The following is a 14,626-nucleotide window of genomic DNA, read 5'->3' as shown; positions in this document are numbered from 1 at the left end:
AGGACTAGACTATCACGGACTACAAAGGCAAATCCAGCAGTGTGGTGCCCACCGAAGCCTTCCTCCCAGATGAGATGAACACATTCTATGCTTGCTTTGAGACAGACAATACCGATCCATCCAGGAAGAGTCTAGCTGCTCCGGACGACCAGGTGCTTTTGCTCTCCGAGGCTGACGTGAGGAAAACTCTCAAAAGAGTGAATATTCTGGCCCAGATGGCATTCCTGGGAGTGTGTGCTGACCAGTTGGTGGGTGTCTTTTCTGACATCTTTAATCTGTCCCTGTCCCAGGCTGTAGTCCCCACCTGCTTCAAAGATAATTCCATCATCCCAGTGCCCAAGAAAAACAAGATAAAATGCCCAAATGACTATAGCCCCATCAGGCTCACCCCGGTCGTCATGAAGTGCTTCGAGAGGCTGGTCATGGACCGCATCAAGGCCAGCATGCTAGGCACAGTGGGCCCACTCCAATTTGCCTACCGTTCCAACAGATCAACAGAAGATGCCATTTCCATAGCTATTCACACGGCCTTAACACATCTGAACAAAAGGAACACCTATGTGAGGATGCTGTTCATTGACTACAGTTCAGCATTCAACACTGTTGTTCCATCCAAACTTAACACCAACCTCAAAACTCTGCGTCTGGATACCACTCTCTGCACTGGATGCTGGACTTCCTGACGGGCAGACCACAGACTGTGAGGATTGGCAACAACACCTCCTCCACACTGACTCTTAACACAGGGGCCCCCCAGGGGTGTGTCCTCAGCCCTCTGCTGTACTCCCTGTTCACACACGACTGTGTGGCTTTGTACGACACTCCATCATCAAGGTTGTAAGCCTGAACCAACAACGACAAGTCAGCATATAGGGAGGAGGTAAGTGAACTGGCATTGCGGTGCCAGGACAACAACCACTGCCTCAAAGTCAGTAAAACAAAATAGTTGATTATTGACTTCAGGAAGCAGAGGAGTGAACATGTCCGATCCACATCAACAGGACTGCAGTAGAGAGACTCAGCAGTTTTCAGTTCCTCAGTGTTCACATCACCAAAGACATGACATGGACCAACAACCCCACCACTCTTGTCAAGAGGGCGCAACAGTCTCTCTACTTCCTAAGGTGGCTGAAGAAATTCACAATGCCACCCGGGTCCTCTTCCTATACTACTGCTACACCATCGAGAGCATCCTGACTAGTTGCATCACGGCCTGATACAGGAATTGCTCCATCCATGACTGCAAGGCCCTCCAGTGAGTGGTGAAGATGGCTCAGTGCCCCCACACATCCAGGACATCTACTCAAAATGGTGAAGAGGCCAGCAGCATCATCAAGGACCCCACACACCCCAGCTTCGAGCTGTTCACTCCCTTACTGTCGGGCACATGGTATCGGATCATGAGGTCTGATAACAACAGGCTCAGAGACAGTTTCTATCTACAGGACATCAGACTGCTGAACACTGCTGAACTGGACTAACTACCTGCTCTGACTCTCAACACCTTTGCACACATGCACACACACACACACACACACACACACACACACACACACCGTAGCACATTTCTTGGACTCTGAACATTCAGCAGGATCCTAAGTTATATTTATGTATAATGTAGATCAGTGAGATATTTGTATTGAAAGGATATGAATGTATGAGAATTTTGATGGATCCTCTCCTGAGAATACTGAAGGGTGTTAGAATATAGCAGGCAGGCTCAGCATTGAACCTGAAGATTGTATTCCCTTTGGTGATGACGATAAAGGTCTGAAAAACAAGAAGTAAAGATCAGTGAAGAAATATTTGAAGTCCAATATTATCTGTACTTTAATCGAATGTATTGATGTTTGTCTCAAGGATATTAGCAAAATAGAGTGTGTAGTAATTGTTGTAAATCAGAGGGCATTTACCCTCTGAAAAATAACAATATAGTAATATTACTTGGAATGTGTAAATCCACCTCTGATTTGAGCTTAGTGTAAAGGAAATTACTTTGTGATGATGTCTGGTTATGTGGACACTCAGCCCTCAGGCCACTAAGGGACATGGGCTGCAGTGCTCACTTTGTGTGATTTGTAGAAAGGATCCAGTTCCTCCAGAGGCGTGTTGAACAGCTCAGGTGGCGGGTCTCCGTAGATGAATGGCAGGGCCTTGCCGGCCTCCAGGTCGACGGCTGGCTTTGGCAGGTCCTCCTCTGCCACCTCCGGAAAGGTTTGAAATAAAAATGAATACAAACACTTTACCATTTCTTACGAGCACTGATTTTGCGGATAGCTGCTATTTTGAAAGCAAGTTTAACTTGCAATGGCTTGACTGTGATATATGGACATTTGAATTACCTTACTTAAATCCACCGATTGTGAAGTCAACTCTGGAATCTGGATAAGTGTCTGCAAAATGACTGAAATGTTAAATGTACCTCAATGTTCAGGGCCTTTTTTCTCTCCTGCTCCTCTGCTTCCTCGGCCATCCGCCTCTCGATCTCCGCCAGCGACTCAAGGGTGAAGCGGCGAAACACTTCGGTGCCTGTGGGAGGGAGCAGGGCGACCATCTTGGCATTCTGCTGGGCGAGAAATGCAACCACACCGGGGTCTCTCAGCAGGTTTTTTTAAAATTAAATGTAACCTTTATTTAACTAATGTGCTGTGAGTTGGAGGGATGGATCAGGAAGATGAAAAGATATTAGGCATGAAAATGGAAGGTGAAAAAATACATCTTTAAAATGCATTATTTAAAACATGTTTTGGCATATTGTTTCATTAGGGTATTTCATGGAGAGGGACAGGTACAAAGAGAAAAGACTGGGTGAGGACACTGTGCGGCAGCTTCAGCTGAAATGTGAACTCAGACATGTGGGTCCTTTTCTGTGTTTTTGAGCAGCCAAGCCTTCATCTGCACTTTTTACAACAATCCGTAGCCTTGAAACCACTTTACAGAATCCTCTTCCCTTTCGTCAACGGAAACTCCTTTACAATGACAAGACAACTTCTAAATAATATTATTTTGACCGTACCAAGGCAGTGTGGCTGGTGGCTCCACAGGCATGCATGCCAGCGGTAACCAGTCATTCAGGGCAGGACGGGCTTTGAGTCCCATGTTTTTTGCTAAATGTTTCCCCCCCCAAAAAATATAGACATTCTTTTTTGGGGGGGGCTTGCCTGTTTTGCATGTTATTTTGGCATTCATCCGTGTCAAATATCAGTTTGCAAACAATGTAAAAGATATATACAGTGGGGCAAAAAAGTATTTAGTCAGCCACCAATTGTGCAAGTTCTCTCACTTAAAAAGATGAGAGAGGCCTGTAATTTTCATCATAGGTACACTTCAACTATGACAGACAAAATGAGAAAAAAAATTCCAGAAAATCATATTGTAGGATTTTTTATGAATTTATTTGCAAATTATGGTGGAAAATAAGTATTTGGTCAAAAACAAAAGTTTATCTCAATACTTTGTTATATACCCTTTGTTGGCAATGACAGAGGTCAAACGTTTTCTGTAAGTCTTCACAAGGTTTTCACACACTGTTGCTGGTATTTTGGCCCATTCCGCCATGCAGATCTCCTCTAGAGCAGTGATGTTTTGGGGCTGTTGCTGGGCAACTTTCAACTCCATACAAAGAATTTCTATGGGGTTGAGATCTGGAGACTGGCTAGGCCACTACAGGACCTTGAAAAGCTTCTTGCGAAGCCACTCCTTCGTTGCCCGGGCGGTGTGTTTGGGATCAATGTCATGCTGAAAGACCAAGCCATGTTTCATCTTCAATGGCCTTGCTGATGGAAGGAGGTTTTCACTCAAAATCTCATGATACATGGCCATTCATTCTTTCCTTTACACGGATCAGTTGTCCTGGTCCCTTTGCAGAAAAACAGCCCCAAAGCATGATGTTTCCACCCCCATGCTTCACAGTAGGTATGGTTTTCTTTGGATGCAACTCAGCCTTCTTTGTCCTCCAAACACGACGAGTTGAGTTTTTACCAAAAAGTTATATTTTGGTTTCATCTGACCATATGAGATTCTCCCAATCTTCTTCTGGATCATCCAAATGCTCTCTAGCAAACTTCAGACGGGCCTGGACATGTACTGACTTAAGTAGGGGGACACGTCTGGCACTGCAGGATTTGAGTCCCTGGCGGCGTAGTGTGTTACTGATGGTAGGCTTTGTTACTTTGGTCCCAGCTCTCTGCAGGTCATTCACTAGGTCCCCCCATGTGGTTCTGGGATTTTTGCTCACCGTTCTTGTGATCATTTTGACCCCACGGGTGAGATCTTGCGTGGAGCCCCAGATCGAGGGAGATTATCAGTGGTCTTGTATGTCTTCCATTTCCTAATAATTGCTCCCACAGTTGATTTCTTCAAACCAAGCTGCTTACCTATTGCAGATTTCGTCTTCCAAGCCTAGTGCAGGTCTACAATTTTGTTTCTGGTGTCCTTTGACAGCTCTTTGGTCTTGGACATAGTGGAGTCTGGAGTGTGACTGTTTGAGGTTGTGGACAGGTGTCTTTTATACTGATAACAAGTTCAAACAGGTGCCATTAATACATGTAATGAGTGGAGGACAGATGAGCCTCTTAAAGAAGAATTTACAGGTCTGTGAGAGCCAGAAATCTTGCTTGTTTGTAGGTGACCAATTATTTTCCACCATAATTTGCAAATAAAAAAATAAAAAATCCTACAATGTGATTTTCTGGATTTTTCCCCCTCATTTTGTCTGACATAGTTGAAGTGTACCTATGATGAAAATTACAGGCCTCTCTCATCTTTTTAAGTAGGAGAACTTGCACAATTGTTGGCTGACCAAATACTTTTTTGCCCCATTGTATATGCAGTGCCTTGCGAAAGTATTCGGCCCCCTTGAACTTTGCGACCTTTTGCCACATTTCAGTCTTCAAAGATAAAGATATAAAACTGTATTTTTTTGTGAAGAATCAACAACAAGTGGGACACAATCATGAAGTGGAACGACATTTATTGGATATTTCAAACTTTTTTAACAAATCAAAAACTGAAAAATTGGGCGTGCAAAATTATTCAGCCCCTTTACTTTCAGTGCAGCAAACTCTCTCCAGAAGTTCAGTGAGGATCTCTGAATGATCCAATGTTGACCTAAATGACTAATGATGATAAATACAATCCACCTGTGTGTAATCAAGTCTCCGTATAAATGCACCTGCACTGTGATAGTCTCAGAGGTCCGTTAAAAGCGCAGAGAGCATCATGAAGAACAAGGAACACACCAGGCAGGTCCGAAATACTGTTGTGAAGAAGTTTAAAGCCGGATTTGGATACAAAAAGATTTCCCAAGCTTTAAACATCCCAAGGAGCACTGTGCAAGCGATAATATTGAAATGGAAGGAGTATCAGACCACTGCAAATCTACCAAGACCTGGCCGTCCCTCTAAACTTTCAGCTCATACAAGGAGAAGACTGATCAGAGATGCAGCCAAGAGGCCCATGATCACTCTGGATGAACTGCAGAGATCTACAGCTAAGGTGGGAGACTCTGTCCATAGGACAACAATCAGTCTTATATTGCACAAATCTGGCCTTTATGGAAGAGTGGCAAGAAGAAAGCCATTTCTTAAAGATATCCATAAAAAGTGTTGTTTAAAGTTTGCCACAAGCCACCTGGGAGACACACCAAACATGTGGAAGAAGGTGCTCTGGTCAGATGAAACCAAAATTGAACTTTTTGGCAACAATGCAAAACGTTATGTTTGGCGTAAAAGCAACACAGCTCATCACCCTGGACACCATCCCCACTGTCAAACATGGTGGTGGCAGCATCATGGTTTGGGCCTGCTTTTCTTCAGCAGGGACAGGGAAGATGGTTAAAATTGATGGGAAGATGGATGGAGCCAAATACAGGACCATTCTGGAAGAAAACCTGATGGAGTCTGCAAAAGACCTGAGACTGGGACGGAGATTTGTCTTCCAACAAGACAATGATCCAAAACATAAAGCAAAATCTACAATGGAATGGTTCAAAAATAAACATATCCAGGTGTTAGAATGGCCAAGTCAAAGTCCAGACCTGAATCCAATCGAGAATCTGTGGAAAGAATTGAAAACTGCTGTTCACAAATGCTCTCCATCCAACCTCACTGAGATCGAGCTGTTTTGCAAGGAGGAATGGGGAAAAATTTCAGTCTCTCGATGTGCAAAACTAATAGAGACATACCCCAAGCGACTTACAGCTGTAATCGCAGCAAAAGGTGGCGCTACAAAGTATTAACTTAAGGGGGCTGAATAATTTTGCACACCCAATTTTTCAGTTTTTGATTTGTTAAAAAAGTTTGAAATATCCAATAAATGTCTTTCCACTTCATGATTGTGTCCCACTTGTTGTTGATTCTTCACAAAAAAATACAGTTTTATATCTTTATGTTTGAAGCCTGAAATGTGGCAAAAGGTCGCAAAGTTCAAGGAGGCCGAATACTTTCGCAAGGCACTGTATATATATATATATATCATTGAGTTAATAAAGCCGCATACCAACATGGTCTCTTTTTTGTTTTCTTGAGTAAGGCAGCTCCAAAATGCAGGTTTCAGCCTAGCTCAGTGCTTTCTGTGGTGGTGGGGCAAGCCAGCAGAAAACATGGAGCGTTTTTGGCTCAGTGTTCTGTCACTCATGGAGATACTACGTCACTGCCAGGTCTAAGGGTAGACCTAGAAAATTAAAGCCACTTGGGTTCTGCCATAGAGTTACTTTAGAAGTGCCAATCCAAGAAGGCTCAAAGTCATTGGCCACAGATAAAATGACGTCAAATCACATTACATGTACAGTAGCTTTGATTGGACTGATCATGTCAACATCATACTTTCAAAATCTTAGCTATCACTCATCATTATGAATCAAGTTGACAATCTACTGGCAAATCCTTTTTATTCCTTGTCATATGAAGATAAATAATTAAGAGAAATTATAGATAAAACATATCGGTGCTCATCGGCCATTGGGCATAAACACTGCACAACAACTCGGAAATCTCTAATTCAACAATGAGTGGTTTGGAAGGAATCAGTGACAGTGGCTAATTCGGCAAGTATTGCAAAGTAATCACTAGCCTGCAATGCAGTGGAGTGGCTGTGTGGTCCCAAATCTGGGATTAAGGGGCTCTTTTCCAAGTTTAAAATTATAAACATTTAACATTGTTTAACAACTGTTAACACGGAACTGCGAAAACTTGACTTCAGTGAGTTCAAGACAAATGACAAGTCAGGAATAAACAAGCTCCGACTGGGAAAATACGTTTTGAACGGTCATCCAACTCGAAATTGTAAATCTGGCATCTTTCTAGAGCTACAACCTGAAGATCAATGACGTCATCATGATTGGCCCTTGTTTTTTTCAGAGTTCCCAGTTGTTTTGAAACCACCGTAAATCCAGAGAATGATAGACTTTAATGACAAAATTTGCCCACGAAGGACCGCCACGAAGGTGACTCCAAAAATGTATTGTATGCTGCTGAATAAATTATGTAATATACCAGGGAGATATGTATACTGTAGCCAAGAAAGTAATACTAGGTGTATGTGTAGTACGCTGTTAGTAGCCCATGTGCCTCACCCTAATAATTTGGTCTATTTTCACCTTTTATTTTGCCTACTGTTTTGACTTGGTGGTGCACATGTAGCCTATAACCTGTTTTAGAGAAATATAATCATTGAATATTGTAAGAGCTTTCATAGTCTGTTTATATGCCCCCTTTATTTATCCTACAGTTCTGACTTGTACAGGGAGAACACTGTAAGAACAGCCCATGTTCTGAATTCTGTCGCTGTACAGTTCAAAAGTGCTAAACAAATAGTTATATATTGTCCGTCCTAGCTCGCTCATTAATGTCTTAATCGAAATGATGGATTTCCTCTTATTCGCTTGTTGTCCCGTTATGCCATAGTTTGTACATCTCAATTGTCATTAGAAACCACATTTGTTTAAACAAGTCAGCCATACCTGCAATGTTTTTTTAAAAGGCAGTAAATGTGGCTGAATGAAGTGTTTCGCTGCCAGACAAGGCTCCGCTGATAGCCAGGTTTAACAGTAGTGAGATGTTGGGACTGCTGTTGGGACACCTTTATGTAGGCCCTAGCTGTTTGTGGGTATTGTTTGTCACTGTTATAGTGCCATTAATGTATTGATTAGTCTTGTGTTGTGGCTTTGCTGGCATGCATCCCACTTTTATTTTTTATTATTTGCTCCACCAAGATTTACAGTTGAAGTCGGAAGTTTACTTACACCTTAGCCAAAACATTTAAACTCAGTTTTTCACAATTCCTGACATTTAATCATAGTAAAAAATTCAGTCTTTGGTCAGTTAGGATCACCACTTTATTTTAATAATGTGAAATGTCAGAATAATAGTAGAGAGAATGATTTATTTCAGCTTTGAATTCTTTCATCACATTCCCAGTGGGTCAGAAGTTTAAATACACTCAATTACTATTTGGTAGCATTGCTTTTAAATGGTTTGACTTGGGTCAAATGTTTCGGGTAGCCTTCCACAAGCTTCCCACAAAAAGTTGGGTACATTTTGGCCAGTTCCTCCTGACAGAGCTGGTGTAACTGAGTCAGGTTTGTAGGCCTCCTTGCTCGCACACACTTTTTCAGTTCTGCCCACAAAGTTTCAATGGGTTTGAGGTCTAGGCTTGGTGATGGCCACTCCAATACCTTGACTTTGTTGTCCTTAAGCCATTTTGCCACAACTTTGGAAGTATGCTTGGAGTCATTGTCCCTTTGGAAGACCCATTTGTGACCAAGCTTTAACTTCTTGACTGATGTCTTGAGATGTTGCTTCAATATATCCACATCATTTTCCTTCTTATTTTGTGCACCAGTCCCTTCTGCAGCAAAGCAACCCCACAACATGATGCTGCCACCCCCATGCTTCAGAGTTGGGATGGTGTTCTTCGGATTGCAAGCCTCCCCATTTTAACTCCAAACACAAAGATGGTCATTATGGCCAAACAGTTCTATTTTTGTTTCATTAGACCAGAGGACATTTCTCAAAAAAGTATGATCCTTGTCCCCACGTGCGGTTGCAAACCGAAGTCTGTCTTTTTTTTGGGGATGAGTGGCTTCTTCCTTGCCGAGCGGCCTTTCAGGTTATGTCAATATAGGACTCGTTTTACTGTGAATATAGATACGTTTGTACCTGTTTCCTCCAGCATCTTCACAAGGTCCTTTGTTGTTGTTCTGGGATTGACTTGCACTTTTCGCACCAAAGTACATTCACCTCTAGAAGAAAGAAGGCGTCTCCTTCCTGAGCGGGATGACAGCTGCGTGGTCCCATGGTGTTTATACTTGCGTACTATTGTTTGTACAGATGAACGTGGTACATTCAGGCGTTTGGAAATTGCTCCCAAGATTGAACCAGACTCTTGGCGGTATACAATACTTTTTCTGAGGTCTTGGCTGATTTCTTTAGATTTTCCCATGATGTCAATCAAAGAGGCACTGACTGTGAAGGTAGGCCTTGAAATACATCCACAGCTACAGCTCCAATTGACTCTAAGGATGTCAATTAGCATATCAGAAGCTTCTAAAGCCATGACATCATTTTCTGCAATTTTCCAAGCTGTTTAAAGGCACAGTCAACTTAGTGTATGTGAATTTCTGACCCACTGGAATTGTGATACATTGAATTATAAGTGAAATAATCTGTCTGTAAACAATTGTTGAAAAAATTACTTGTGTCATGCACAAAGAAGATGTCCTAACCGACTTGTCAAAACTATAGTTTGTTAACAATACATTTGTGGAGTAGTTTAAAAACTAGTTTTAATGACTCCAAGTGTATGTAAACTTCCAACTTCAACTGTACATGCTAAAATCTCCACTGATGCACGCACACACACAGACGTCACGCTAGGTTACTGAACAACTAATTTAAAAAAATTAAAAAGTTATGTTCCAGTTGATTAATCAAGGAAATACAAATTTGTATCATATAATTTCTCAAAATTCCAGTTGCAATAATTGTAAAATAATGAGTTAAAGATTGTAAAATAATGTGTTAAAGATGGTAGAATAATGTGTTAAAGATGGTAAAATAATGTGTTAAAGATGGTAGAATAATGTGTTAAAGATTGTAAAATAATGTGTTAAAGATGGTAGAATAATGTGTTAAAGATGGTAAAATAATGTGTTAAAGATGGTAGAATAATGTGTTAAAGATTGTAGAATAATGTGTTAAAGATTGTAGAATAATGTGTTAAAGATTGTAAAATAATGTGTTAATTAAAGATGGTAGAATAATGTGTTAAAGATTGTAAAATAATGTGTTAAAGATTGTAAAATAATGTGTTAAAGATGGTAGAATAATGTGTTAAAGATTGTAAAATAATGTGTTAAAGATTGTAAAATAATGTGTTAAAGATGGTAGAATAATGTGTTAAAGATTGTAAAATAATGTGTTAAAGATGGTAGAATAATGTGTTAAAGATTGTAAAATAATGTGTTAAAGATGGTAGAATAATGTGTTAAAGATGGTAAAATAATGTGTTAAAGATGGTAGAATAATGTGTTAAAGATTGTAGAATAATGTGTTAAAGATTGTAAAATAATGTGTTAAAGATGGTAGAATAATGTGTTAAAGATGGTAAAATAATGTGTTAAAGATTGTAAAATAATGTGTTAAAGATGGTAGAATAATGTGTTAAAGATGGTAAAATAATGTGTTAAAGATGGTAGAATAATGTGTTAAAGATTGTAGAATAATGTGTTAAAGATTGTAAAATAATGTGTTAAAGATGGTAAAATAATGTGTTAAAGATGGTAGAATAATGTGTTAAAGATTGTAGAATAATGTGTTAAAGATTGTAAAATAATGTGTTAAAGATGGTAGAATAATGTGTTAAAGATGGTAAAATAATGTGTTAAAGATGGTAGAATAATGTGTTAAAGATTGTAGAATAATGTGTTAAAGATTGTAAAATAATGTGTTAAAGATGGTAGAATAATGTGTTAAAGATTGTAAAATAATGTGTTAAAGATGGTAGAATAATGTGTTAAAGATGGTAGAATAATGTGTTAAAGATTGTAAAATAATGTGTTAAAGATGGTAAAAAAAATGTGTTAAAGATTGTAAAATAATGTGTTAAAGATTGTAAAATAATGTGTTAAAGATGGTAGAATAATGTGTTAAAGATTGTAAAATAATGTGTTAAAGATGGTAAAATAATGTGTTAAAATTGTAAAATAATGCGTTGAATATCTGCTTTGCTGTACTCATCACAAAATATTGACAAAATCCAGGATAAAATCATCACAATAGAATATATGTAGATAAAATGTTACGTAGTACAACAAAACCTGTCGACTTTGGCTGAGAATCAAACCCATTCCCTCTTGCATACAACGACCAATGTGGTTCATTCAATTTAGGACATTATTATTTTATTAAAGTTATTTTCTGAGTGTACCAACCATGTCGATAATCGAGCACTGACTACCATCACATCTTTAAGGACAAACAGAGAACTTCTAACTCGCAACCTAACATTGAGACTGTGGATCCCCAATCACCACCCTCCTCCTTAAAAGTGAATATCCACAAGGGCATCTTTCAGGTCTTTAGCTTTCTTCCTCAGAAAGGTCCTGTGCCTCTCCCAGGCTTCCAGTAGTGTTACCTTTCGGGACAGCATGACTGCAGAGCCCTCCGCTATACGTTCACTCTATGGTTGTGCCTTTCTTTACACATAGACCGGTTCTGAAGGAACCCCTTTTTAGACTGCTGGACATTTTGCTGGATTAAGACAAAAGTTCCACCTCCAGCCCCATGCAGGTCGGAAAAAAAGTTCACATTCTTGTTGCACACCCGCCCCCATAGTCTAACTTCTCTACCCGTGTGGATGTGTCGTAGCAGGGGGCACAGGGACATTGTTCTACTGAATGGAGCCACTTCATGATGGGTAGTTCTTAGAGAAATCAAGGCCAGTGGATCACTGGGTTCCATTCAAGTCACTGAACAGACACGGTCTGGAATGTAAAGAGTGAATTGTTGCAGAAAGCTTCCTATATTATGGCTAGTTAAGTTGTCTTTGATGTTTATTACTGCAATTACTATTTATGTTAATTGCAGCTGCAAGACTTATTGGACATGGCAACAAAATGTGTATAAAATCTCAATATTATCTAGTTCAAGGGAAACTACATGTTCACGACCGCAGCACTTCGAGGTGACTGTATGAGAAGTAATTACAGAGCTGTCAGACTGTCCCATATTGTCCACAACTCGAGGACAGTGATTTTGTCCTTACTTGGACTGTCCCTAATACTTCCTATCGACTTCACAAGTACGTGATTCTATCCACACAAGGGCTGTGCTCAGTGTAAAAGCCTGCTCTGCGCCAAGCTCAGCTTTGGATCACAGGAGGATCAGAGATCAGAATTGCAACACTATTGGACATGAGGGATTGCCTCGATGAGTTAAATCAGTCAGGTAATTATTTTATGCAGTTTGCATAGCTATAATGACGGATGATGAGCTTGTTCTACATCATTATTCTAATAGTTGTTACATGTATAATCTTTAGACTACAGACTGATCATTTGATTATCTCCCCAAATCTATTTACCAGTAAGCATGTTAGGAAGATAACAATTGTGTGAGGTTAAATCCAAAGCCCCAAGTCTTTGCAGAAAACCTCAATAATAAGATTCTGTCCCTCTGCAACAGGGAGGCTCATGGTTCTCCCCCCTCCATCGATTTACACAGTAATTATTAAAACCTTCCCGGAGGACGTCCAGCAACCTATCAGAGCTTTTACAGGATGAACTGACATGTTATCCACCCAATCAAAGGATCAGAGAATGTCTAGTACTGACAGCATAAGATAAAGCTAGCTAGTACTGCAATGCATAACATGTTGTGAGTAGTTGACTCAAACAGAGAGAAAGACAATAGTTTTGAACAAATTCATTTCTTCCAAAATTAAGGTGAAGCAAAAGAGAGAGAGATAGAGAGCTAGCTATATTTCGTAGTATATATACACTACCGGTCAAAAATTTTAGAACACCTACTCATTCAAAGGTTTTTCTTCTACATTGTAGAATAATAGTGAAGACCTCAAAACTATGAAATAACACACATGGAATCATGTAGTAACCAAAAAAGTGCTAAACAAATCAAAATATATTTTACATTTGAGGTTCTTCAAATATCTAGCCTTTGCCTTGATGACAACTTTGCTTACACTTGGCATTCTCTCAACCAGCTTCACCTGGAATGCATTTCAATTAACAGGTGTCCCTTCTTAAAAGTACATTTGTGGATTTTCTTTCCTTCTTAATGCGTTTCAGCCAATCAGTTGTGTTGTGACAAGGTGGGGGTGATAGAGAAGGTAGTCCTATTTGGTAAAATACCAAGTTCATATTATGGCAAGAAAGGCTCAAATACACAAAGAGAAACGACAGTCCATCATTACTTTAAGACATGAAGGTCAGTCAATACGGAACATTTCAAGAACTTTGAAAGTTTCTTCAAATGCAGTTGCAAGAACCATCAAGCGAGATGATAAAACTGGTTCTCATGAGGACCGCCACAGGAAAGGAAGACCCAGAGTTACCTCTGCTGCAGAGGATAAGTTCATTAGAGTTACCAGCCACAGAAATTGCAGCCCAAATAAATGCTTCACAAAGTTCAAGTAACAGACACATCTCAACATCAACTGTTCAGAGGAGACTGTGTCAATCAGGCCTTCATGGTCAAATTGCAGCAAAGAAACCACTACTACAGGACACCAATAAGTAGAAGAGACTTGCTTGGGCTAAAAAAACATGAGCAATGGACATTAGACCTGTGTAAATTTGTCCTTTGTTCTGGAGTCCATATTGGAGATTTTTGGTTCCAATGGGAAAATTCAAGCATTGAGCTGGGTGAATGCAATATGAATGACAGTCATCCAATATGCTGTAATAGAAACAGCACGGACCACCAATGGTTGGGATGTTGTCATGATGAGGGTGAGTGACTATCCAGATTTGCATGATTTTTTACCCCTGAGGTCAACGTAGGGACCTCACGTTAGAGGATGGAGTGGGCCTGCCTGGATCATATCATGGCTGGCCTAGGAAAGTAAATGGTTCCAGGGGAGTGTGGTTCTTGTACCAGTACCCCTCTCTACATGGTGGCTGCCCAGCTGCTACAGACAATCATGGTAAGGCGTCGGGTTACAGTACCGGCGATGACTCTGCTCATTCCTAGCTCCTCACCCGCTAGCCCTCCGCTCCCTCCCTGCCTTACATCGTGCCGATAAACAGGCCGTTGGCATTCCGGCTCAGAGCTTTCTGACAGCTCAGAACTCTGCCACATTCTATTTTGCATGGGGTTAAAATCCTATCCACTCTGTTTACACGTTCTAGCCCCCTCCACCCCCCATTTACCCCTGCCCCTCTCCTAGCACTTGACTGCTTCCTTCAACACACACACATGCCAACCCCTCCCTCCTTAATGTATGTGCCCGGCCTGTGACAACCCCTCTATCCTCCCCTCCCCTCCTCCTTCCAACATGTCGCTCCCAGTTTGTCTTGCGTTTATCCTGGCAGAGATGGATGGCTGCCTCTGGTTTCCCACAACTATTAGGCTACACTCTCCATTCTGGTCCTGGTCTACTGCTATGA

At 40.6% G+C, this 14,626-nt stretch overlaps 1 protein-coding gene across 1 annotated transcript in view; it reads right to left on the bottom strand.

The window, feature by feature from the left end:
* LOC112225898 (sodium channel protein type 4 subunit alpha B) overlaps positions 1 to 14,626 on the bottom strand; it is a 63,100-nt gene that overhangs the window by 40,522 nt on the left and 7,952 nt on the right. Inside the window, exons 2-4 of the mRNA XM_042307285.1 lie at positions 2,423 to 2,563; positions 2,067 to 2,204; positions 1,652 to 1,770 (exon numbers count right to left, since the gene is read on the bottom strand). Of these exons, the coding sequence (XP_042163219.1) occupies positions 1,652 to 1,770; positions 2,067 to 2,204; positions 2,423 to 2,554 (389 nt within the window). The 5' untranslated portion in view covers positions 2,555 to 2,563. The remainder of the gene's footprint in view (positions 1 to 1,651; positions 1,771 to 2,066; positions 2,205 to 2,422; positions 2,564 to 14,626) is intronic.

Source organism: Oncorhynchus tshawytscha, linkage group LG27 (genome assembly GCF_018296145.1).
Source record: "Oncorhynchus tshawytscha isolate Ot180627B linkage group LG27, Otsh_v2.0, whole genome shotgun sequence".
NCBI lineage: Eukaryota > Metazoa > Chordata > Actinopteri > Salmoniformes > Salmonidae > Oncorhynchus > Oncorhynchus tshawytscha.
This window is presented reverse-complemented; position numbering and strand designations above follow the sequence as displayed.